This window comes from Cicer arietinum, chromosome 8, assembly GCF_000331145.2.
Source record: "Cicer arietinum cultivar CDC Frontier isolate Library 1 chromosome 8, Cicar.CDCFrontier_v2.0, whole genome shotgun sequence".
Taxonomy (NCBI): domain Eukaryota; kingdom Viridiplantae; phylum Streptophyta; class Magnoliopsida; order Fabales; family Fabaceae; genus Cicer; species Cicer arietinum.
This window is the reverse complement of record NC_021167.2, coordinates 4,779,025-4,806,375: the sequence shown is the minus strand read 5'-3', so window position 1 is coordinate 4,806,375 and position 27,351 is coordinate 4,779,025. Positions and strand designations below refer to the sequence as shown.

General features: G+C 25.7%; 2 protein-coding genes across 2 annotated transcripts; one reads left to right on the top strand and one right to left on the bottom strand.

Annotated features, from left to right (window-relative positions):
- Window positions 1-877: 877 nt before the first annotated feature.
- On the bottom strand, window positions 878-5,185 carry LOC101490453 (NEDD8-conjugating enzyme Ubc12). The gene is made up of 6 exons (XM_004511951.4): window positions 5,025-5,185; window positions 3,385-3,497; window positions 1,896-2,004; window positions 1,594-1,672; window positions 1,351-1,467; window positions 878-1,275 (listed from the first exon to the last, which is right to left on the bottom strand). Exons 2-6 carry the CDS (start codon window positions 3,491-3,493, stop codon window positions 1,138-1,140), a joined length of 552 nt encoding a protein of 183 aa, XP_004512008.1. The 5' UTR covers window positions 3,494-3,497; window positions 5,025-5,185; the 3' UTR covers window positions 878-1,137.
- Window positions 5,186-19,327: 14,142 nt separating this feature from the next.
- LOC101490130 (heterodimeric geranylgeranyl pyrophosphate synthase large subunit 1, chloroplastic) lies at window positions 19,328-20,706 on the top strand. Its single transcript, XM_004511950.4, has one exon. It carries the CDS (start codon window positions 19,352-19,354, stop codon window positions 20,486-20,488), a length of 1,137 nt encoding a protein of 378 aa, XP_004512007.1. The 5' UTR covers window positions 19,328-19,351; the 3' UTR covers window positions 20,489-20,706.
- The last annotated feature ends 6,645 nt before the right edge of the window (window positions 20,707-27,351 follow it).

Sequence of the window (27,351 nt, the reverse complement as noted above, 5' to 3'; positions counted from 1 at the left end):
CAGGATGATTTTGCTTCTGTAGATTGTACAATGTAATATACACATTAATTGATACATTTGTATGTTTGGATTAACTCTACTGTACAATCTCAATGTTATTGTAGCCCATAGGAATCGCTCTCAAATAGCACACTAAGCCAAGAAGAAATTTCATTGTATTTAGCCTCACGCTAATTGCTCTGTTTAAAGAACCTGAAATCGCTAAGTTCAAACGAAGCTTTAGGATTATTAACTATTCCACAAAAGTAAATTACTGATTTTTTTCAATGTTAAATTAGTTATTTGATAAAAAAATGTTATGAATTAATATTAATCAATTATTAAGAATTATTATTAATATAATTTATAATCAATTACTATTCTGTGTTAATTACACATCATGTGTTGAAGTTTATTTGTGAATAGAGCATGATAGGATTATCATTATGTCATGCCAAATGAAAGATATCTGTAGATATTTGATGTCGACCTTATTTAATCGTTATCTTGTTTGATAGTTAATCTACGGCAAAAAACCTAAACGACAAAGAATGTATATTAATATCATCATGCTTGTTTTCTCTCAGTAGTTTCTCACGAATCCTAAAGGTACAAAAGTCTTGATCTATCTTATATATAAATCTATGCTCTGATGGGTGAGTAGACATCTAGAAACTTGAACACTTAATAAAATACACAGCAAACAAAGTACACTAGTTTTGTATGGTCATACGTCCCTGGACTATTCGGAATCAGAAACCATGTAACGGACCCATCTCTGCATTGTTTCTGCTTATTGGCTTCTCATAAAGAATGAAAGCATTCATGTGCGTTTTGGATTTGGGAATGAAAGGAATAAGCAAGAATGAACATAAAATGCAAAGAGACAATACTAATATTGACAGCTTAACCCATTTTCTGCTTGTTTAGAATAGTACGTCAACATTCAATAAAACACGAAAATTACAATAACATTCAACTTGTTTGGCTTTTAGATGCGTTTCGTGGTGTCTAAGGAACTATCCTGATGCTCCACCAAGAAAAATAACATACCGACGAAAGTAAAATGCAATTTTTTAAAATAAATTTTACAGACCATGGGCCATCAAAGCATCGATAATATATTTCAACAGGGGCTTGCAAGTAATCGAGCACGGTTTACATACAGCGTGGGAAAAAGGTTTGCCCCACATACCCACCAGCCATTGCCCTCCTCACATTAGATTCAAACATCTTTGGGTTCTCTCTCAACACAGCAGCTGCATCATGATTCAGGGGATCCTCGTAATTTGGCTCCTGCACACAATAAGAAGATTAAAGTTAATAAGATTCAAAATAAAAACCCTAAAACTCAAAACACCAGAGCCATACCGTAAAGAGATGATACAAGCCATAGATGACAGTGTTTATATTAAGGACAGGTTTCCAGTCTTCTCTTAAGATGTTGAGACAAACATTTCCTTCCAAATCAATATTTGGATGGTAGACCTGAATATACAAAATAATATAATGGTACAAATAAATTTACTACATTGAAACAGAAAATGAAAGCAATGCAGATACCCAAAAGCAAAATTAAACATAACCAAGCATGAATAATCAAGTTCATCCTACTTTTGTCTTGCTCTTCACTTTGGGTGCTTCGTGTGGATAGATGGGAGACACTTGGAAGGAAAACAAAAATGTGCCACCTCTGTAATAAAAAACACAACATAGTGAGATCTCGTTTTTCTTCATTTTGAGGGTGAGGGTATAAATCCTAATATATTCTACATTAAATTTAGCATTTAAAAAATATAAACAAATAAACATAAGATGGAGACAACATAGGGACATCAATGTCTTAAACAAGAGTCAATTATAAAGTTAGACCACGAGTAGAAATGAACAAACAGATAAAGTAGAAAATTCCTTACAAGTAAAATCCATCATCAGGTCGAATTACAACTTCAAAGTTCATCAGGTCATCTTTGCCATTGGGGAATGATATGGTACAAGATTTTGGTAGATTCAGCTCACTTATATCTGAACGACGTAACATCCACTGTGAGAAAAACTTGTAAAAAATAAAAAATAAAGTAGCATAAACAATAGGCTCATGCAAAAGATTGAAAAAAGAAATGTCTAAGAGCAGCAACTATAAACCTTCCAACTTAAAAAATGATATCATAGTCCAACTAGTGAACTTATAACTCTTTACAGGATAGCAGTCTATATGTCTGCAGGAAAGTGTGTAGATATTAATATATTAAGCTGGCTAATGGTCAGATAAATTTCTTGTTTATCCAGACAAGAAGCTCCCTTCCATGGAAAATCGCTAATAAAATATGGAGAAAGTTATTGACAATAAATTCCAAATTCTCAAGATAAAAAGCCTTATCAAGCATACGGGGAGAATATAAATCCACCCAAGAAACAAATAGAACAATCGCGCGGTTTCCCCTCCCCCGTAGTTAATTTACTTAGCAACAATGCTATGCTCCATGCATAAAAGACCATTTACATTCGTGGCCACCAGAACAGAAGAAAATAAGATGAAGGAATCATTATTTGCTTTTCCAATTTTCTTTTGTCATATACTGTTTAGGATTCGAAAGGTCATTAGACTTTTTTTAGGTCAGCAGGGTAGGGTTTCAAATAGGTCACCAATGCCCATCTATTTCCATTTTCCTAGGTGATTTAGCTGCTATTTCCCCCATGGCTTCCAGAACTGCCATACCTGCCACACTGATAGCTCCACCATCCATAGGCTGCAATGTGAAATCTGCCACGTCATAGCCATCAACGGTGTTTTGTCGAAAATCCACCACACCTAACTGTCATGGTGTCACCATGGTCACCATTTGACAACACTAATGTGATGGGTGTAACTTGATTGAAAGAAATGGAAGTTGATTACAGTTCACAAATAGGAGATAAAAATGTAGATTCTAACTCACTTCCTTAAAAAGGAAGAAAATAATCCACCTTGCAACAGCTGAGACATAGCAAAATGCAACAAGATGTATAACATTCAGTATGAAAAAATGTCTCTTTCAAAACTTAACTACATTATGTAGTTTATGCTTTTCATTTTCTTTCTATATCCACTATAAATCTCTGGTATCCAAAGCAAACCCAAAAATCTTATCTTCTGTAGTCAAATGAAACACATCTAAGATATTCAAGTACTTAACTTCTGGATTTCATTCTCGTCCCCCATCCTCTCTGTCACACCCGAAATAACCAAGCACCCACAAAATTCCTTCTCTTGCCACTAAAAATTGGCAGAATACCTTTATTTTTCCTTGTTCCCATGCAATTCTGCTTTACAATTTTTTTTAATCATGGGTAGGGGAGAAGTGCCACACAGGCTTGAAAGGATGAAAAAAACACAAAAAATCAATTCAATAAGAAGAAGCAAACCTTTGTGAAGACGCAACTCGCCAGCACTTTGCTTCTTAACGGGGGCTCCACCACTGGCATTTTCTGCAAGTTCTCTTTGCTTTTCCTTTACTTTAAATAGTTTAATCATATTCCTACAAGAACGACATTAACTCCAGCATTAGGACATTTTTTATCACAGACTACAAAATTCTCCAAGGAAAAACACATGTACAACTTCCCTTCAACAAAAAGAACAACCAGGTTAAAATAAAAAATTAAAAACACAAAAAAAAGACCAATAAAGCTTATCCCTGTCAAGTTCTTTCTACACCTCAGCAAACTAGAGAGAGCCAAGAAGACATACTATCCTCCCTATTCCAACCAAAAATTGTCTTGATCGAAACCATATACATTATATAGTTTTACTACACCCATTTTATTTCCAGTTACACCCAAACATATAACCTTTTGTATGTGAATTAAATTCATGTATGTTTTTAACCAAGTTCACGTAGATTACGTGAATTCAATTACATAAGGTATATGGGTGTAATTGGTAATAAAAAGGGTGTAACGAGCAAAATTGAACATTATAATGATTAAAAAAAAAGGCAAAAATCTATAGTCTTTTGAGTTTAGCTTATTTCCCGCTTAGATCCTTAAAACTTATTTTATCTCGATTAGATCATTTCAGTTACATTATTTTTGTACCGTTATCCTTTACCAAATGTTTCAATAATATGTCGCTCATACTAATTCTTCAGAAAACATCCATTAAATCTTATAAATGGTCTATATTTTTTTTATTTTCTCTACAACAATTTAAACACATGTATAGCCTTAAAAACAAAATAATAAAAGTCTATCCACATAATCAATGTCATTAACTACCTTCACATACAAAGCATCTTGGACAATCAACTTGGTATGATGTTTTGATTAAATCTTCACATTTTAGGACACTAACTCTATAAAATTTTCAAACTTAAAGGACAGCATACATAATTTAATATATTTTAAAGGCTAATTGTGCAAACGAATGTAACTTAAAGGACTGAATCGGACAAAAAGAGAACTTAAAGGACCTAAAAAAAATTGAGGTAGAGAGGGCTAAAGGTGTACTTTTGCCTTAAAAAAAATGTTTCATAGCTTATGCTTACAAACAACACCTTTTTTCTGAATAACTTCATAGGTTATGCGGCAAAAAATTCACAAGCTTAATACAAAAACTAGCTACTTTATGCATTTAGCTTAACATACTCTACCACAATCATACCCAACTAACTAGTTTATCCCTCTCCAATAATCATATCCAAGAATCCATCCAAATTAGAATCATAAACAATAAAAAGATCGTTTTTTATGACAAAGATATTACAGTCACACTGATTAACAAAGGGTGCCGCGATCTAATAGCGAAAGATAAATCCATGTCCAAATCATATAACTTCGAACCATACGAAAAAAAAAGGAGTCATGGTAAATAATTTGTTTTATAATTTTGATTAAAAAAAATCAATCTAGATAGAGATATATAGATTAGTTATCAATTACGGTGAAATAAAAGAGAAGCGGAAACCCTAGAAAAGAAAAATCGATCGAGAAATCTGAAAAAAAGAAAAAGAAAAAGAAAAAAGAGAATCGAAAAGTAAAGAAGAGATGAATGAGAGAAAAAGAACCTGATTGATTGAGAAGATAAACCGAATTTAGGAGGTTTTCACAGCTTAGCTCTGCGCTCCGATGATAAAAACCAAATTGGAATATTTTTTTGATTAAAAAAAAAAACCTTTTTATGTCTATTTTCTCTTTCGTCACGGAATCCAGTTCTATCTCTCCGTTCTCTAATATATATATATATATATATATATATATATCTTTTTGTCAAAACAAATCTTTACTGATTTAATATATTGTACCAAAATATGTTGACAGTTTTTTAAATAAATAAAAAATATTGACAATTTTTGTGATAAAATATCAACTAATAATAAATTTTTTGTATCATATCGATTATTTCTTTGATTTTAAGTAACAATTTGATTTTTAATGTCTTCAATTTTTGGATTTTATCGAAAGATGATGATAAATTTTTTATGTTTTTTTTAAGTGGATATTATTGTTAAACATTTTAAGACACAAATAATTAAATTAGTACTTAAAATTAGATAAATGATCAAATTGAGAAGAAGAAAAAAAATAACTGAAATGCTAACTGAAATTAAATTAAATGAATACACGAGTTTTTTGCCTTTAATTTCATATACATTCTAAATAATTTTTACATTGACAATCAATCATAAACATTAAATCGTTAATAATGTTTAACTTTTATCATATATCTTGTAAAGTCACTCATAAAATCGATAATGATTTGTTGACTATTTTTTTTTTTTTTTTGTCACTAGAAATTAAATTAATCACTTTATTTCACAATATTATCTTTAGAATAATCACTTCATCTTGTTGATAATTTACTATTCTCTAAACATTCACTATTATCAGATAATTTTAAAAATATGTTTTTGAAAATAAGTATTTTTTTTATTGATTAAGTATCACCTATTTTAGCTTTTCAATTTTTCTAAAAAAAATAAATAAGAAATGGATTGTAAAATTAGGATAGAGATTCCTTGAATCCAATAAGAATTATAAAATAAATTACTCTTCTTACTAATTTATTATTAAAAAAATCATTAATTTAATCATAAAATTAAAAGTTATTATTTAATAGATCAATTTCACATATTTTTATAAAATCATTCAATATTTCTTTAAATGGAAATATAATAAACTTTTAAAAACGTAAGAAAAATATCAATAGTTATATCATATAACTATAAATTTTGAATTTATATAAAATTTTGTGTGTTTAATCTTTAATATATTATGTCAACAATTAACTATTAAATTAGTGAAATATTTATTATTTTTAATAAGTTAGTAAGCAAAGTAATTCATCACAAAATTATTTTAAAAATTAACAGACATCCACCATTTAAAAAATGCTAATTAATAAATAAAAAAATTTACAAAAATTTATTTTTAATAGAAAACAAACCTATTCTATGTTGAATTTTAATTGAAGAACCGTATTAAGGATGGCAATATGTCCTATTGGATAGTGCTTCTCCACATCTAAGATAAATTATGTTGACAAAAGAAATTAAGTGAAATAAGTTTTTAATCTTTATAAAAAATTTCATCAACTTTTAATCTCTTAAAAGTTTTTCTTTTTTATTTTTTTATTTAATTTCAAACAAATTATTGTATATTTTTTTAATTTTTTTAGTGATTCTTTTGCAGTAATTTTTAAGACTTATGCAACAATTTATATAGCAAAAGTTAGATTTTTTTTTAACAAATGATATTAAATATAAATTTTTAAATTATTTGTTAAAACTTTCTAATTTTTTGTAATGAAATTTCTTATAATGTTTTAAGTATTTAAAAAAAAATAGTTCAAAAATTTGAAATAAAATTAAGGACTAAAAATAAAAACAAAATATTTAAAAGATTAAAAATTATTTTATAAAAATAAACAATAAAATAAAAATTATATAAAATAAAATTTTATTTAATGCATAAAATTAATATTGAATTACACGCTTCACCACATGTGCGATAAAAACTTTAATTTATAGCAAACATGTTTACATGAAATTGCAACATGTGCTATTAATATCTACCATGCGCTTTCTAATATTTTACTCAGATTGCAAACATATGCTAATAGAAATGAATGAGGTTAGATTTTGAAAGACCTAAATCTATCGTATGATTAATTTTATCGGTTTGAGTCTGATTTGTGACTTATCATAGAGTTTTTTTCTGAATTGATCTTACCTGACTTGAAGCCTATCTAAAAACATATTTCACATTAAACCATTTAAATAGTAAATTTTATATTTTTTTTAAATAGGTTAAACTAGAACTTTCTATATAACCAAATTTAATAAAATTATAATAACAAATACTAATATTAATAAAAAATAATAATGTTAATAAATAATAATAATAATAAAATATATATATAGACCGGTCTATCAGACTTAATAGGTTTTTTTGCAAACCTGAGTCTGATCTATTTAAATTAATATACTTTAAAAAAAGTTTGAATCTAGTTATTTTATTAAACAAGTCAGGTCATAGACTCCTAACGAACGGTCTAACATATTACCACTCATATATACTATAAAAGCTTGAAGCTTTTGGTGGAATGTTTCGTGATTTTCTCTCTCAGTCGCTTGTTCTCTTGTAGTTGAGATGAATAGCTTGTTAAATAGTCGATTAATTACTCTCAATTATAAATTATTTTTTTTAACAAATGATTATGTTGAAAAAAAAACTTATTTTTCAATAATTTTTTTAACTACTCTAAAAATGTTAAATATGTTATGTTTGTGTTTCAGTTATTGAATTTAAAAAAATCTAAAGTAAATAAATTGATAAAAAGATAGAAATGTGTAAAAAAGTTGATCAATTGAGTTTGAGTGTGTTAAAAAATATTACAAGTATTAATATTTATAGACAAAAATAATTTTATTGAACATAAGGGTTGGCTTATAAAAATGTAGTTATGTTTCGCTAATTATGTAGATAATGCATAATAACTTCAACTTATGAGAATTCGTGACGCTCCACAATGAGCTCGTCTTTTCTATCTTTTCAGCATATCTCATTGAATTATTTGCGCCTGTATTTTTTTGGATCGAAACTCCATGTTAATAGTTAGTTGGACTAAAAGTGTGGGAAACGACGCACAATTGTTTTTTGCATACCTGATTTTAATTTGACTGAGGATAATTTTTATTATTTTGGATCAATTAATTATTTATTTTTAAATGCAGATATCTCTATATTCAATTTTTAACTAATTTAAATTTGAATCTTGTATATATATATATTTGTAGTCCTCTAAATATATGTAATTTTGATTTTTATCGTTGTAAATATTTATTTATTTATTTACATCCTTGCAATTTCAAATTGTTGCAGAAAAAGTCCTTATTTATATTTTATTAATTAAATTATTTTTATAAGACAAATTTTTGGCGACATGGTCCACACTGACCATATCATTGATGCTGATCAGACATTTTTTAACATTTAAAATTAAAATTTATTCATTTAACTATTTGCTTAAACATATAAATTATCAGAAAAAATAAATAATCCAAAAAATCATCTCCATCTTCATCTGATCTCAATCCTTAGTTCTAAAACTTTTAAACCACTCTTAGATGCAATAATCTTTCTAGAAATCTCATCATAAACATTCACAAAAATAAGCAGATAAAATCTTTTTTCTCACAAATATTCACAAATCCAAATCTAAATCTAGAAGTTTTTCATATGCAAATTAAATTAGACTTTCTGAATTTTGTTTATCCTTAATCATCAAACCAACAACATAAAAAAAAAAAAAATTTCTTAAAAACAGAGTAAAGTAAACAAAAATAAAGAAAAAGAAGCTTAAAACGCTGCTGCGATGGTGAGCGAGACCACCGTTGGTTGCGCGTTCTAAGTCAGCCCAAGAGCTCACCCTCCTCCTCCCTTGCGCCGCCTTCTACCTTTGTCCCCTTTCATGGTCACACTGCTTTTCCAATTTGTTACATTTGCATGAAGTTGTAATTCATGTAAATAGAAATAGACCGACTTATAGAAGCCTACGTCAGAACTCAAGTCAGATTAGATTTTTTTAAATAGATAAAGTAAAGATTTTAAAAACGATTATTTAATTAAAAAGTCTGATTACAGTTTACATAATAAGCTTTTTAGACCTAAAAAAGCATAACTCGATCCAATCTATTCTACTTCTAAATATGTGGTATTGTAAGAAATATTAATAACTCTATATCAATGTATTCTATTACGACTCATATATACATTATAAATATTGTTAAATGATTGCATTTATGTTTATTTTTATTTTTTGATAAAATTATGTCTAACTTTAAGCTGCGTAATTACTTAATTATTTGGCTTTTTTTGTTACAAATTTACCAAATTCTTCTATTGCCTACACAACAAAAACTTGCATTAGCTAAAATAATGATGCTTTTAAAATTATAATAATGGATAACAAATATATAATATAATATTTTTTATAAAAAAATATTATTAAAATTGAAAAGGCTTCATCGAATTTTCTTTTTAGATCTCCAAATAAGTTGGGTCGACTTTGACTAAGGATGACAATAAATAGACTTTTGAGTAAGGAAATATGGTATTTGTTCCCACGTGTAGTTGAAAAAATACTTGTAATCATGCATGTACTCTTATGAACCTCAATCATAATCCTTATACATGTACTCTCTTAATATCTAAATATCCATACTTGTACTTGTTACCAGACTGTGTTTAATATAAAATAAATTGTTGAATTGCAAAATATCATATATATTTGTTGTAATTTTATTTGTATAGTTAGTTTGATAGTCTAAATATTATTAATGTGATGATAATTAATATATATATATATATATATATATATATATATATCGTAACGAATAATTAAACACTTAATTTTTATAAAAGATATTGATTTGATAATTCTAAGTAATGTAGAACTATTTTAATATTCTTTAATTTCAACTAAATCACTACGCCAAAAACGACATTTTATAGCGCGTCTTTTATAGCGCTTATTAAATACAAGCGCTGTTGTATGATATTTTAAAAATAACAGAGGATACAACAGCGCTTTTTTGACAAGCGCTGTAAAAAAAGCGCTGTAAAAGACTTTGATTTCACATAATTAAAGGACCTATTAGAGCGCTTTTTGGAAAAGCGCTGTAAAAAGGTTTTTAAAAAAAAAATAAGGAGGTCTTTTACAGCGCTTTTGGACAAGCGCTTTAAAAAGTCTGTAAAAAAGCGCTGTAATAGACTTTCAAAAAATAAAATAAGGAGGTCTTTTACAGCGCTTTTTAAAAAAAGCGCTGTAATAGGCTTTTAAAAAATAAAATATAACAGTAAATCGCTTCAGTTTCCTCTTTATTACATAAACTTCACTACACTTCAGTGTCCTTCTCCTCTTCATTATCCTTCTCATTGCGAACCCTAATGTCCTACGAACCATATTGTTAACCATCTCCATTGCAAATCATCTCCATATTTGTTACTATTCCTACGAACATTATTACATACTCTTCTCAATGAGAACCCTACTCTGTCCTACGAACCGTTCGTATTTCTGCGCATTTTCGCTGTTTCTTCTTAAACGAAACCGTAACCTTATGAACTCTACGTATTTCTTCGCACTCTTCAGGTATTGTATTCATTTATTCATTTATTTCTTATATATATATATATATAATGTGTCTGTTAGTGCTAATAATCACATTTATTTGATAGTGTTTTACAAGTTTTCCGAGCTCAAATGGGTGCTACAGTGTCGAAGCAAAAATCAAATAAATCACATGGATTCTAATAAAGGTTTGAAATGTTTGGCTTTAAAATTTCATTAACAATCGATCCACAAATATTTATTGACTTATATGTTTTATTTTATAGTGCTCTCGTCAAACTAACAACATAGACTGCGGATACTGTATATTACGATCTATGAAGGAGATTGTTGTTATAATCCCAGAAAGAGATCTAATTGAAATAAAGGAATGCATATTACAGCGCTTTTTTTAAAAAGCGCCGTAAAACTAATACAACAAGCAGCGCGTTTTTAGAAGAGATTTACAGCGCTTTTTTTTATTTTAAAGAGCGCTGTTGTATCTTTTTACAGCGCTGGATACTACAGCGCTTAATTTTTTGAAAAAGCGCTGTAAATGGCTTAAAAAAAGCGCTGTAAAATACCATTTTTCGCGTAGTGAATACATCAATCTCCACCTTGATTTAAATTGGTGTGCATCTTTGACTTCTATTGACAACCATAGTTCAAAAGAACTATCATACTCCACCGTAAAAAATAGATTCCACTTGAAGCTAAATCACTTTAAGAAATTTCATTTGAAGTAAACTCACTTCAAGAATTTCTTTTACATATATGCAAAAATCAAAATAAAAAATTTATGGTGCAATTTCTATGTTGGCTTTCTCAAGAAGTTTTTTAACAACCGACAAAATCTTACAACACAGCATCAATTCCAACCAATGCACCTGTATTAATCAACATCTCGTGTAAACAATTTAATAACTCTTTTATAAAAATTATTTATATGTTTTATTAGTCATTATTATTTTTGTGCTCTCCTTTTTAACCTAGATCTCCCTTTTACAATATGGTTGTCTCATGCATCAATAGTGGGACCACTGCGGCTATCGTCACTAACGTTCAATATGACTAAACTCCGACGATCATCACATCAGTGTAGTTGTTGACATAGATTGATATGGATGAGTGACATGAAAATTTATACAATGTGATCTTTATATCATATATGTTTTCAACTGGTCTAACTGAAATCTTCACTAAGATCAAATTAAAGTTCATCTAGTGCAAAATTAATATTTTCACGCACAATACCAAACGATTATAATAATGATAGATTTCAAAACCAAATTATAGAACATAAAGGAGGAGAAATCTCACTAATCTAAGGAATCCGTAGTGACAAAAAAACTATATGAAATATGTTAGGTGTCAAGACCTTTATTAGTGGGTCAACTAGCATAGATTCTATCTTTATATGTTCTATTTTTCAACAAAAATATGTATCAATACACTTTATAAAATTATGTTGTTGAAACACTATACGGCTAATTTATGTCACAATATAAATTTAATGATCTTTCAATATCTTTTACTATATGCAACCAAGTGACATAAATAAATCAACAGTTTCCTAAATCAAGGTGTCTATTTATGTAGAGATCTGAAATATCATAGTCAAACATATCGATGATCTCCAAATCATCAGATCTCTTATTTATGACCATAACCTCTATTGTTTTCATTGATAATTCTTATGACTGCCTTTGTTAGTAATTCAAACGTGAATTGTTGAAGTATTTGTCAATTCATAGTACTATATACGCTATTTCCATATTCATATAAATAAGATCATATATTAGACTACCCATATCTAAAGCATCGAGAAATACATAATGCTTTTGAATTTTCAAATTTTCGATTGGGTAAAATTTTCTTTTGATCATATCTCTTCCCCAAACTCAATATACTCAAAGAACTTTGCATTTATTGTTTCAAAAAATTCTTTAACTTGGGACCCAAATTTATATTTCTCAAATCTTTCAAAAAAAATTATAGATTGTCATAAGTCATAATTGAATTAGCTCCAACCATGTATAAATTTAAAAGACAAAATAAATCAAATAAAACTAAAAAGTTAATTTGATATGTTCTTAAAGAAATTAAAATAAAATTTTATCAAAAAAGTTATTCAATCAAATTGTCTTTTCAATATAAGTAAGTAACAACAAAATAAAAATAATTAAAGCCTCAATATTTACTGATTTTGCCCTTTGTAAATTGATGTGTATTTCCATACCACTGAGCATTTATTGATTAATCCTTGATCTTCTTTATTTGCTCTAATCTTTCGAGGTATTTTTCAAATGGCCACTATTTATTTTCTCTTGCTTCACTATTTTGTTTACTTTTTGCACACCTTATGGAATAATTTTATTTAAATGAATATTTCTAACTTTAACAGTTGCAAATTAATTGCACAATGAGAATGTCAAATGCTAAAGTTTTAAGCAAGTTACTTGATAATCGAAATTTTAACGTATTTGCAAGATTACATATTTACTTAATGTTCTCCTTATATTTTTTCTTTGCATAATAATTACAATAAAATACTAACTCTCCAATGAGTACTTGTTTTCTCTTTATTGCTAAAAAAATTAATTTAAGAGAAAATACATAAAAAACATGTCATCTTAATTAACATCTTTAATATCTCTTAAATACCATGTTTTATGATGAAGTGACTTATGTGTTTTGGAGACCACTCACTTTTCATACTTAATTCTCACTTTATAAATAATAAATTTGTGAGAGAATTAAAATATCTCCATCCTCAGTACAAAATCTATCTGTAATTTAAATACCCAAACAAGATATCGAATGCACTATTAATTTGCAATTTTTTGACTTAGGTGTAAGTAGTATTCTTAATGCAATAATCCAATTATAGTAATAAGTATGTGAAATTTTGAGTGTTTTTTGACATCTCCATCATCCACATAGAAAAACATAATTATTATCGCATATTTATCACAAATATAAAATTATCAAATTATCCGATCAAATCATGTTTGTCTTTTAGCCGATCATACCAGCTTACATGAACAATTTCATACTATATCTATTGTAATTCTCACTGAATCAAATCTACACTCTAGAAGTTGTTTTGTGCAACTTATTATTTCAACTAGTTCAACAAAAATTACTAGATAATTTAACAAATTATAGTTATATAACTATTCGATCAAATTGTAATGTTGCTTTATGCAACTTGTTTCAACCAACTCTACCAAAATTACTAGACAAATCAATTTATTAAATTCATTAAGAATTTTTTTAAATTTACATGAGTCTCCTCACAAATAGAAGCCAAACCTCTTTATAAATACCACATCGTAATCATAAGACTAATTGACATTCACTCAATGCCGGTGCAAACTCACAAACAAATAAAAATACAATAAATAACAACCGAAAAACATGATAAAAAATATTATTGTATAAAACCTAAATAATAACGTAGTTAAACATTATAATCATGCTATAAGTCCTATATTTTCAAGTTAAAATCAAATACAAAAATTGAATATTCATATGCCCAAAAAAATTCATGCTAAGTTTGATTCACATATTTATTAAATGATTCTTTAAAAGAGTTAATTCTAGAATAAATGTTTTTCAAACTAAAAGTAAACAAATCTGTACACATGTTTATAATAAATAAACAAACGATTCTAGAATTCATAATTTCCGAAAAAAATAAAGAAAAAAAATCTTTTATTTTATTTTATTTTTCAAATCTTATTCGATACACAACCAAATTGACTCAAACTATTTTGAAATTCTTTATTTATTTCTATTAAAGAGGCAACAATCTTCCACAATTAATAATATATGTCAACCAAACATATATTAAATCTTTATGTTCTTTATTTCTCAAAATTTTGAAATACAAAATATTTGTGAATCAATTTTAATTTTAGCCAGAAATTAGACTCTTGAATATGATAACAATATTCCAAAAATAAGTCAAAAGAAATTGACTTAAAAAAAAACTTTTCTAATTTAGAAAACATTTCACCCAAATCGAATTAAAACCAAATTGTATCACATCCATTTCCAAATACGTTAGAACTATGACGTAACGTCAAATAAGAAACAAATAAGGATACTTATTCACATAACTTTATGTTACTATATATATAAAACTAATTATAATAACAATAACATAAGAGTGGTTACCCCTAATTAAAACTAATTCAGGGATAAATTGAGATAAATTAAGAAACTTTATGTGAATTCAAAATAATTCACTAAAACAACCTCAAAATTATTAAACCACGTCTCAATTATGTAGTGTAAGAACCTCCAAAATTATCAACTTCGCCTTTCAAAATTCAGAAGACCCACAATTTGAGGAACTCACAATCTTTTGGAAATTTTAATCGAAATTCAATATTCAAAACACAAACATTTTATCATGAATAATGTATCTAATTATTTGGCACACCTTGCGTGCTTGTATCTTTTAGACTGTAGTGATTTGGTATCAATAATATTCTTTTTTGCTTTTGAAAAAAATAATAATAATGATCTCTTTCCCCTAAAAATGGGGGTTAAAAAACTATTGTGCCTCAAGGAAAAAAAGAAATTGTCCATGTCACTTGCTAATTTTCTATTGATCCGCCATTTAAGTCATGCTTCAAGTTTCTCCTAATTTTAAGTGTTTAATTATATTATTTAATGGTTGTAAATAGTTAACGAACTTCTTCTTACTAGTTAATTTTGTATGAGATAAATAAAACATTTAAATTAGTGTTTTTTTATATAAATAAATGTTACTATGTTAGATAATTATATTAGTATTTTTCATCTTTACTTAGGTCTAAATTTGTTCTTTTCACCCTCAATTTATTCAATCTTTAACTTTGAAATTATTGTGTTATAACAACAAAGATTAAATTGTGTTTCCTTGGTAGAATTTAGATGGTAATTGTACAACCATTTAATCTGATTAAAAGTGTGTTTGAATTTCACGTTAAACTATTTAGCAAAATAAAGACAAAATTACAAATTGCTTAATGATAGTGGTTCGTAGATTATGAATGGTTAAAATTAAAAATAAAAAATTATATAATTTTTTTAAGTAATTATTATATATCATTTCAAAAACTGTGTACTTTTTAATATTAAAAAAAAAATTAATTATGATCATTTATGTATGGTATAAATGTAATTATTTCACCTTTTTGTATTAAAACATATATCATTTTGACATGTTCAAACTTTTAATTACAATTTAAAAATAAATTTTTTTACATACGATACTCTCAATTTAATTATGGTAATTCGTCATTTTAATCTCTGAAAATAGAAGTCACTGTCATTTTGGTTTTTGATTTAGTAAAAATTCATACTAGTCATCGAAACATCTGGATACTTAGTCTACGATGTTATAACGATCATGAACTATTTTATGATAAATTGCATTTTTCATAAACTTTTATAATTGTAAGATGTATGCTTTATAAACTATTTTGATAATTCGATAACCAATTTAATTTTTTCTAATCAAATACCAAAATAACAATGTCATGTAATTTAAAGAATTAAAATAATAATTTACTCATTTAATTAAAAAATATTATTGCGGTTCATGGGTTTTGTTAAGTGGTTTACGTGAACCATAGGAAAGAAACCAACAAAAAATGCCTGAATTTTATATTAAAAGGCTTAGATGCAGTTTTAGTTATCATATTTTAACTGATTCATAATTTTAATTCTTCTATTTTTAATTTTATAATTTAGTTCCTTTATTATAACTTATTCATAACTTTGTTCCCCATATTTATAATTTCGCAATTTTAGTCTCTCTATTTTAATTGATTTTTAATTTTGGTCCATCTATTTCTAATTTCATAATTTTAGTCCATCTATTTAATAAAATTGAGATATTTTGTTCTATCTACAAAATTTAATTAATAATTAGAGCTAGTAATTTAAATTACTATTAATAATGTTATCATAATTATATTATTGTTTTAAAAAATAAATAAATTACTAGCTCTAATTATTAATTAAAATAACCATAATATGAAATAAGGGGTCAAAAATATTTTTTTTTTTACTTTTTAGAAATTATTATGATTCGTTGTATACCTCTATTTATTTTCTCAAAGGTGTACATAAAATCACAATAATTTTTAAAAAAGTAAAAATATATTATCAGCCATCTTATTTTATTTTGTGTTTATTTTAATTAATCATAAGAGCTAGTAATTGTTTTAAAAATTATTTTTAAAATACGAGTAGTGAATTTTATTTTTTTAAAACATGAGCTACGATTTTTTAAGAATCAGTTAAAATAGGAGGATTAAAATTGCGAAATTAAAAATAAGGGGAACAAAATTATGAATCATTTAAAATTATGAGAACTAAAATTGGGAAATTACAAATAAGAGGACCCAAATTATGAATCGGGTAAAATAGGAGGACTAAAATCGCATTTAAACTTAAAAGTAAAATTAAAATATCAAATAAAAACTAAATTTAAAATATACATTATCAATGTAAAATTATTTTATATTACTATTTAATTAAAACTTTTTATTTTTGTCATATCACTTTACTTTTATATAACTTTTTTTTAATTTTATATAGTTATTTTAAAATTGATAATACGACTATGAATGTTAATTGAACTTGATCATAAAAAATTAGACACTACTTTAAAACTAAAAAATGTATTTTATTTTGTGTGAAGAAAAAAAAAATGTTATTCAATATCATTTGAAAAACTACAACATAATTAAATGAATCGTATTAAGTGTTACTTGGTATTATTGAAATAAATGAGTTAAAGAAATGTTATTGAATTTTATTTTTTGCAAGTCATACTATTTTTAGCACGTTTGATTTTTCATTTTTTGATTTAAATGTAAATTTTAAATAATAAATATGTTTTGACTTTTTGTTTAGATTAAGTTAACATTATATTGACAAATTTAAATAAATTTCATTTTTTAAAATAATATTTGTACAAAATTTATTCAAACATAAATTATAAATTATGTTAGAAAAAAAAATTATTTTTAAATAAAAGTATAATCCAAACCCATATTTCCTTTGACAATATGTGTGTTTGTATAATAAAAAAATATATAATATTACACATTAGTTTTGTATACCATTCTACATCAACCAAAAATAATTTAATATATCATTAAGGAATTGAATTTTCTTAACTCTATAACTTAATAGGATATAAAAATAATTGAATACCAAGCTAATAATCTACTATTAACTAAGAAAATATTATCATCTTTTTGTTCTAAAAAATATTAAAATTTCTGTTAAGGATTAAATAATATTTTAATTCCCATAACACGAATCTTCTTTTTTGGCATTTATAACATACATCTTTTAAGTTTCCTTCTGAAAAATAGAATTTAATTTATATACATTTTATAATATGAACCAATATTACACATATCCAATTTAAATATTTCTATTCAAATTTGTAAAAATAGTTTTTTTTTACATATATCAAAATTAGGGGATGTATCTCATACGATGCGATGCTGCAATTATGCAATAAATAGAAACTAAATTAGTGGTGTATTGTTTAGCAGGAGAGTGGGGGTGCTACTCATTATCGTGCTTTAATATGGATAAAGATATTCTCTCCAGGGATCTACACATTTTTAATATTAAAATAAATAAGTATAGTTAAAATATGATGTATAGTTATTGATAATATTTATTTAATAATTTTTTAATTGTTAAGTTTAAAAAGTTAAATTTAATATTTATTAAGTACTTATATTTAAAAAGTTAAATATTAATTAAGTACTGATATTTTAAAAAAAATTATAAAATAATTAATGTGTACACATAGTCTAGAAAGTGAAAAAACAATAAAAAGGAATAAAAAATAAAAAGTTAGAGGAAAGAGACGTGGAAACAATATAAAAAAAATACAATATAAAAAGTAAGAGATCGAAGAATAGTAGTAGAAAAGATAAAAATAATATAATATGAAAAAAATAAGAGAAAAGAAAAATAAAAAATGAAAGAAAAAAATTGATAAGAAAATCAATAGGTGTACATAAAGTGATTTTAATATTTTTTTAAATTGTGGAATGACTGAAAAATTACTTTATAATATTGGTACAAAGATGAGCTTGTATATTCTAAAGTCACGAAGAGGTTGAATATTCTATAGTTGACTTTACGGTATAATTCCTTGAAGATCGTTAGATTTTAAAAAATACATTATTTCTTATAATTTAACAGTCTACAATTAAATAGGAATATATATAGTTCAATTATAATTATGATTCCATGGGTATAATTCGATATCCAAAACAATACATATAAGTTTAGATTAAAAAAAAAACATATACTTTACATCTTAGAAGATATATATTGATTACCAATTTATTGGCATTTTCAGTCAATATTATTCTATTCAAATCTTGTATTAAAAAGTAAAATTCAAAACAAAAAAATCTTCAAAATTTAATACAATGCATTGTACTCCTATCAAAAAATAGAATGCGTTGTATTTAGATAATTTTTCTAAAATCAACAATTCATTTTAAAATAATTCTATTAAAAAAAACTTATTTTAAAGCATAAAATAAGTAATATAAATGTTTTTTCTCTAAAAATACTCAAACAATGTTAACGTTTGATGAAAAAAAATGAATAAACAAATTTATATCCATATTCATAACAAATAAGAGACCTTAACAATTGACTCTATATACTAGTAGCCAAATTCCAAACCTCGTTGAAACTCTATATATAATATAACAAGGTACACAAGAGCATAACCACATGAATATCATCAATCAAACTCCAATGATGAGTTCGGTGAGTTTTGGTACATGGGTTACTCCCAATTCTATCTTCAACCAAACAATGAAAACCAAACACCAAACTTTCATTCCCTTCATATTAATTCCCATTTCATCAATTACCAATCAACAAAGAACACAAAAACTTTATACTTCTCTCAAATCCTCTACAGTTTTCACTAAGGTAGACAAATTACACGACAAAAATATCGAAGAAGAAACCACGACCAATTTCAATTTCAATGCTTACATGCTTGAGAAAGCAAATATAGTGAACAAAGCATTGGACGAAGCAATTGTACTAAAAGAACCTGAAAAAATTCACGAAGCCATGCGATACTCTCTCCTCGCCGGCGGAAAACGGATTCGTCCGATACTCTGCTTAGCCACCTGCGAACTCGTAGGCGGCAAAGAAGAAACGGCGGTCCCCTCCGCCTGTGCCCTTGAGATGATCCACACCATGTCGTTAATCCATGACGATTTACCGTGCATGGACAACGACGATCTTAGGCGTGGAAAACCAACAAACCACAAAATGTACGGCGAAAACATCGCGGTACTAGCTGGTGACGCGCTTCTTTCACACGCGTTTGAACACGTGGCAGTTAATACAAAGGGGGTCCCACCAGGATTAGTTATTCGGTTAATTGCTGAGCTGGCAAAATCAGTGGGTACGGAAGGACTTGTTGCGGGACAAGTTGTGGATTTGGAATCGGAAGGTTTAATGAATGTTGGTTTGGAGAAACTTGAGTTTATTCATGTTCATAAAACCGCAGCTTTATTGGAAGCTTCGGTTGTTATGGGAGGAATAGTTGGTGGTGGTAATGATGAAGAGATTGAAAAGTTGAGGAAATTTGCTAGGTGTATTGGTTTGTTGTTTCAGGTTGTTGATGATATTCTTGATGTTACTAAATCTTCCGAGGAATTAGGGAAAACGGCTGGGAAAGATTTGGTTGCTGATAAGGTTACTTATCCTAAACTTTTGGGATTGGAACAATCTATGGAATTTGCTCGTAAATTGAATAAGGATGCATGTGATTGTCTTAATGGTTTTGATTCCGAAAAAATTGCTCCTTTAATTGCTTTAACAAATTATATTGCTTATAGGCAAAATTAGTGATACATTACATAGATTAAATATGTGTCTTTTTATTAGCGGAGATTTGAATGTATAAGTTTAGTTCTTCCGCTATACACAATCCTTTGGTAATAGATTGTTTTCTATTTAGGAGAAAAAATAATTTAGAATTAGTGTACCAAAAAATTTAAATAAATTGGGATTATGAAAACATTGGATGCATGTAGACTTGAAGTAACCTATCAAAAAAAATTTAATTTTCCCCTTTTGTGCCTTGAATATTTATTTATTTTTTAAGATGGATTATACTCTAAGGTGAATTTGTGATATTTATTCTCTTTGTTTTCCTAAAAAAATCACTGTATCTTTTGAGTGTGTATCTTCTTTATTTCTCGAAAGAAATTGAAATGATTATTAAATATATAATTAATGTTACTAATTTTTGGAATGTGTACCTTTTTATTATTTTATTCATCTAAAAATAAATGAGTTATATAATCATTTTATATATTAAGAAAAATATATAAATAATAAAAAAATATTACTTTTAACAAATTATCCTTATTAAATATTGTATTGAAAATTATACAAGTTTTATTAATTATATGGTACAATTAAAAAAATGAATTGTAAATTAAAATAGATAATTATTTTGGAACAATTGCTATTTATAAATTAATTAATTATTTTAAAACAAATAAAATATTTATATACCAAAAAGTTTAATAATAGAAGAAATTGAAATGACGATAAATAGAGAGATCCTAACCCGCACATTTCCTATGCATTGAACAAGTTTTGATTTGGACTACTCGTCAATTAAATACTCAATTATTGATTATGTGCTGGTAATTATAGTTGTGCAAACTTCCAATCTCTATAAACTATGATTTTGAGCTGCAATTTAAAATTATCATCATGGTGAATTCTAGTTCTAACTGATTATATCTATGTGTAATATGTTAATATGTAAATTTAGGAATTAAAAAGTCGTTTGTTATTCAACTTTTATTTACAATATGAAGGATTAAAACATTTTTTTCTTTAAACCACCACGCTAAACAGAAAGGACAGCTTAATTAAGAAAGATTATCCCGGTTCATGGGTTTTGTTTAGACCATCTAGGATCATTTCTCTTATAAGTATCCTCTACATAAATATCTCTATTGTAGGTGTTTGTAGAGATAATAATTGTTTCTATAGCTATCATCTCTTTAATTATTAACTCATTTTAATGTTAAAAATAAATAAATTATATGTAAAATATATTGAGTGGTGGATTGTAGTGATGAGTGTTTCTGTGCCTATCATATTTCTCCCATTATTTGTGGGTCTTAATGTACTATTTAAAAAAAATATATCTTTAATTATTAATTCATTTTAATATTGAAAATAAATAAGTTATTGATAAAATGTAATGGCATAAAATAATTACTATCTCAGTCGAAAAAAAAATTACTATATTTTTTTCGACCAAATTGTATAAAATTATTTGTATGACTTATTTTAATATATTTTATTGAACAGTGGATTAGAGAGTTATCTGCAACAAAATATTATAAAATACAGTAGATTATTATATTATTACGTACGTACATAGGAAACCCGTTAAAACACATGCATTTGGAAACTCTGATATGGACGTTGTTCCGTTTATGAGTGAACCATACAAAATTTAAAGAGAAAAAAAAAAATGGTAGAATAGATTCCCTTCCTAAAAACTCATTGAATTCCAAATTCTATGTTTGTCATCTAGGCATTGCCAATTACCCTAATAAAAACAAATCTAGGTATTGCCAATTGGTGCTTGTTGGCCTTATCCACCCAACCTTAATTTTTTATACCTCTATTTCTCTTAAATTACATTTACAAAATTGACTAACAAGTAATATATTTAATATCGAATAAAAAATTACGCAGTACTTAAAAGTATAAACCTTTTTTTTCTTTTGTCTTTTAATAAAAATTATTTTATTTTATGTGAAAAAAATATTATTGAGTATTATTAAAAACGCTACAATCAAAATATAAAACTGTTTTATACACATTTGATAATATTTCGCTAAAATTACAACTCGTTAAATAACTATTATTAATTTAAAAATTATTCAATATGATATATTAAAAAATTAAAATAAAGTGATATGATAATATAAAATTATTTTGTACTATCAATACTTTAAACTCATATATATACATATAATTGCTATACTCATATATATACATATAATTGCTATACATTAGTTTTATATACCATTTTAATAAAAAAATTATCATTAACTATTTGAATTTTCTTTGACTGTATAAATTAATAGGATGTGAAAATAAATGAATACAAAACTAATAATCTGTTACCAACAAAGAAGAATTAACATTTGTCGGGGATAAAATAATATTTTAGTCTTTAGGACATATATCTTTTGGTTTTGTTTAAAATAAAAAATTAAATTATTTTACACTTTGTAAAATGATTTTGTACACAACTAATAAAAGTTTACCACAACGACAACTAATGAAATAATCGTCATCGGTTTAAAATTTATATAATATAATATAGTAGATTGAAGAATTGTGATAGAGTGATATTGTAAATTCAATAATAATTTGAATTTTCTTTACCCGGATAAATTAATAGGATATAAAAATAAGTAAATACCAAACTAATAATCTATTACCAACTAAATTTTTTTGACATTTTGGTCAAGGATTAAATAGTATTTTAATCCCCATAACATACATCTTTTTGCTTTCCTTAGAAAATATTAAATTAATATATACTTACAATATATGAATATATGGATTTGAAGAAAATTATTATCAATTTTAAGAAAAATAATATATTCATAAAATCCATAATTCAAATTCAAATAAATTTGTATATTTATCTCCAACGACATCAAATATATTAAATAAAAAACTCACTTTAAGATTTGATCAAATCACCAAGACCATATATTATTCTTTTTGTCTTTCTCCAAATAAAATTATATCCTATATCTTAAAATGTGAGTTCTTTTTATTTGATAGATTTTATGTTGTTGTTGTCGTTAGAAACGAAAATATGAGAAGATTTTACTTGTGAATTTGATGAAAATATAAATTTTGTTGAAAAAGATTACTAATTTTCTGAGTTTTGTTTTAAAATGATAATTAATTTTCTGAATTTCTGTAAAAGAAAAAAGATAATATTATTGATATTTTAATATATAAGAGATTAAATCGTCATTTAAAATTAAATAAATAATGAAATCGAGAAAGAAAAAAAAGATAAAAAAATTGAGTTGTTATTTGAAATTAAGTGAAGAAATTGCATAAGATATTTTGTCTATAAAATAATTTTACATATATTTCAATTATATTTTACAATTTAAATATTTCTCCACATATTTTCAAAAATAATATTATGACATATCTGAATAGCAAAAGTTGATCGGACATTTATATTAAAATTACACTGTAAGTGAATAAGTTAAACAAAAAAAACATTACCGATTTTAATCCCTAATAAAAGAACATGTGGTTTTGTTCCTTAAGATTTTATAGCTGTTAAAACCAAAATAGTTATTGAAGAAGAAAAAAAAGTGTACATGGACTGACTTTGTCTATAATAATGTGATAAAGATGAGCATGTATTGTCAGAAACAACATGGATCTTCTATAGCATGACGAGTCACAATTATTATGTATAATTCACAAAAAAGCATTCACTAGATCAAAAACGGAAATATATATTCCTTACAAATTTCTGTCTTTTCAAATTCAATTAAAATATTTTTAAAAATTATAAAAAAACAAAGTACAAAATACTAAATTCTCAAATTTTAAAAGAATATATCGTAATCATAGATTACATAATTTAAATAAAAAAATAAACAATTAACTGTAAAAAACATTGTAAACAAATTTCGCTTTAGAATAATAAAAAAATAATATTAATGATTTTTCTTACGAAAATAATATAAATAAATTTATAATTAAGAATATATTCACATGTCTAACAAATCTCTGAGACCTTAAAATTCATTCCATCTAGTAGCTAGATGTCCAAAATCTATTTGTATAATTATCAATAATTTGGATAAAAGAGAAACTTCTTTGAATATAGTGTTAGAGAGACTCAATTTGAATGGCCATGTTTTAGGTGTGAAATCAAATGAGGTTTATATAGATAATTTTTTTTTGGAACTGGTTCAGATAAGAATAACAAGACATTATAACTAAATAAATATGATAGTGATTACAAGTTGTAACTGCTAACTAAATGCATCAGAAACTCATATAATTTTAAAGAGAATGAAAATTTATGATCTGATTAATATTTTTTCTTAAGTGATTTGTGTATCACATCTAATATCTAAAGCAAAATAAATGGAATCTAAATTGATCTATGATGTACAAAGATCATGAAAGTGGAAATCTTGAAAGAAAATAGAAAATAAGGACAAAAAAATTAAACTAAGAATTTGTACAACTCAAAGAAGAAAAATTTAAAAGATATGTATTGGATTAGATAGCTTATGGATTTGATCCATTAGTATCATTGAAGAAAAAAAAATATAAATCTATTTGTAAATGTTTAATGAGTCATACGATCTTTCTTACTTTTGATTGAAATATCATTCACTCACCCTAATTTTTTTTTCATATAAAAAAGAGAAATTTAAGAGAATAATACCATGAACTAGGAAGAAGTGACTAAGAACATCACAACTTCTTTATTGGAGGAATATATGATCTGAGTTAGGTCATGTAACAAGAGGACGTGACACTTAAAGATGTGTACTTGTTTGGACCAAGTTTATTATGATACACTATTTATTTTTAGTGTTTTGATTATAGTAAAACAATACATAATAATAGAACAATTTATCTTAGTCGTTTGTTTAAGTGTGAAATGAACACATCTAAAAGTAAAGTCAAAGAAAAAATTGAACTTGTTTGATAAACATCATTATGATTATTATTATCTACTGACGTCACACTTTAAACCATGTTGGAAGATAAATAATCGACATTTCTCGTGATTCTCCATAATTATTGACTAAGAATACATGTTGTAAAGCCTGACGGTGCTAGATCAAAGAATACATGTTGAAAATTCTGACGAGGATAGATCAAAGAATACATGGTGTAGTGACCGACAACACTTGAAGTAAGAATACATAAAGTTTGAAGATACATCAAGAATACTTGTAGCTATTGAATAAGTTGGTTATATAGATTAAGTGATTTACACTAATAAGACAAAGTCTCTCTATAATGAGATGATTATATTTAGCAACAATTGTTATTAACTAATATACAAAATTATGTATCTATATCGCCTTCATTATTCTCTCTTTACTTTTTTTTTTTCAAAGTTCTATGTCTTTTCTTCAACTTTCTCTAAATAAAGTTAAGTTTTTTTTTTTTAATATAAATAACTAAATTAAAAAGTTTTACACAATCAACAGATTTCAAATTTCGATTTCTTAAATTTTCTAACACCTTCATACCTCAACTTTCAAATGACAAAAACACCTGTAGTTACAAGTTAAATGTTTTAGAAGAACATGTAATTATTTCATTGATGAAGTACCTTGGGACATTCTTTATTTTTAAAGATCTCTCGACATCTAATTTGTCTTAAATTTAAAGTGAAATAAATACAATTAATAAATAAAATAAGAAATTATTCTCTCCGTCTCTAATCTTTCATCTTCTAAACTTTTTATTTTTTATTTCTAAAATTTTGAGTGGATTAAGAAACCATTATACACTAGTAAAGAAAAAAACAATATACACTTAAACATATATTTTTTTCTAGAGTATCTTACAAAAACCAAAAGTCGTACATTAAATAAAATTTTATTTTTATTAAATATATTAGGAGAGGAAAGATATTTAATTGTTAAAATTTTATTATTGTATTTGACAAAAGTGTAATCTTGCTCATACATAATTTTTAGGTAAAAAATGTGGATGTGTTGATTATTTATATAGAAATTTTCTTTTGTTAATGAAAAAAATTGTTTTGACGAAATAAAATGAATTTGTTTGATTTGAATAGTTATTTTAAAATGCGAATTTTAAAACTATGAAGTTGTGTAACTTGTGTCTTAAAAACTAAAAAATTAAAAAGATATCACATTTAATTAATCAAAGTTAAAAGTTGATTTTAAATTAATTTATCTATAAAAAAAAGTATTAGAACTATCAAGTTGTACAACTTGTGCCATAACAACTCAAAGATTAAAAAGATGTCTCATCTAATTAAAATTTAATTAAAAAAATCATTATTTTTTTTTTTGAAAATATTTAATATCTATTTGAAATTGATTAAATATGATAATAAATAAATAAATGTTAGACTTGTTAAAAAATAAATGTTGAAAGCATGAAGAAAAAAAAAGTTGACTTCGAGTCTAAAACCTAATCTCAATATATAAATAAAAAAGAAAGGCGGTTAAAACAAAAAATAAATAAAGAGTGGAAAAGAAAGAAAAAAAAAAGTAAACACAATAGAGAGTAGGGATAGACAACATAACCCGCACCTGCGACTATCCAGCAAAATTCCCTTGATTTGTGCGGGGAATACCTGTTTTGATTGGGTGCGGACGGATGTAAATTTTCTCCGAAATTAAAATTCGGGGGGTGTGAACGAGTTTGAGAATGGTGATGTCCAAACCGAACCCGACCCCGCAACTTGCAAGTAATATTAATATAATTTTTAAATTTTATTTACATGTACATATTGAATATATTTAATATTTTTTAAATATTAAAAATTATAATCTTATCTCTATAATTTTTAATCTTTTTTATTATATTAATTATAATAGATATGATTTTTAAATTTATATATATATATATATATATATATATATATATATATATATATATATATATATATATATGAATAT

Coding starts and splice junctions, on each gene's coding strand:
- LOC101490130 (XM_004511950.4), top strand. CDS start 19,352: ATGAATATCATCAATCAAACTCCAATGATGAGTTCGGTGAGTTTTGGT.
- LOC101490453 (XM_004511951.4), bottom strand. CDS start 3,493: ATGATTAAACTATTTAAAGTAAAGGAAAAGCAAAGAGAACTTGCAGAA. Junction 2,005..3,384: donor CGAGTTGCGTCTTCACAAAG/GTTTGCTTCTTC, acceptor TACGTCGTTCAG/ATATAAGTGAGCTGAATCTA. Junction 1,468..1,593: donor AAGTGAAGAGCAAGACAAAA/GTAGGATGAACT, acceptor TTGTATATTCAG/GTCTACCATCCAAATATTGA.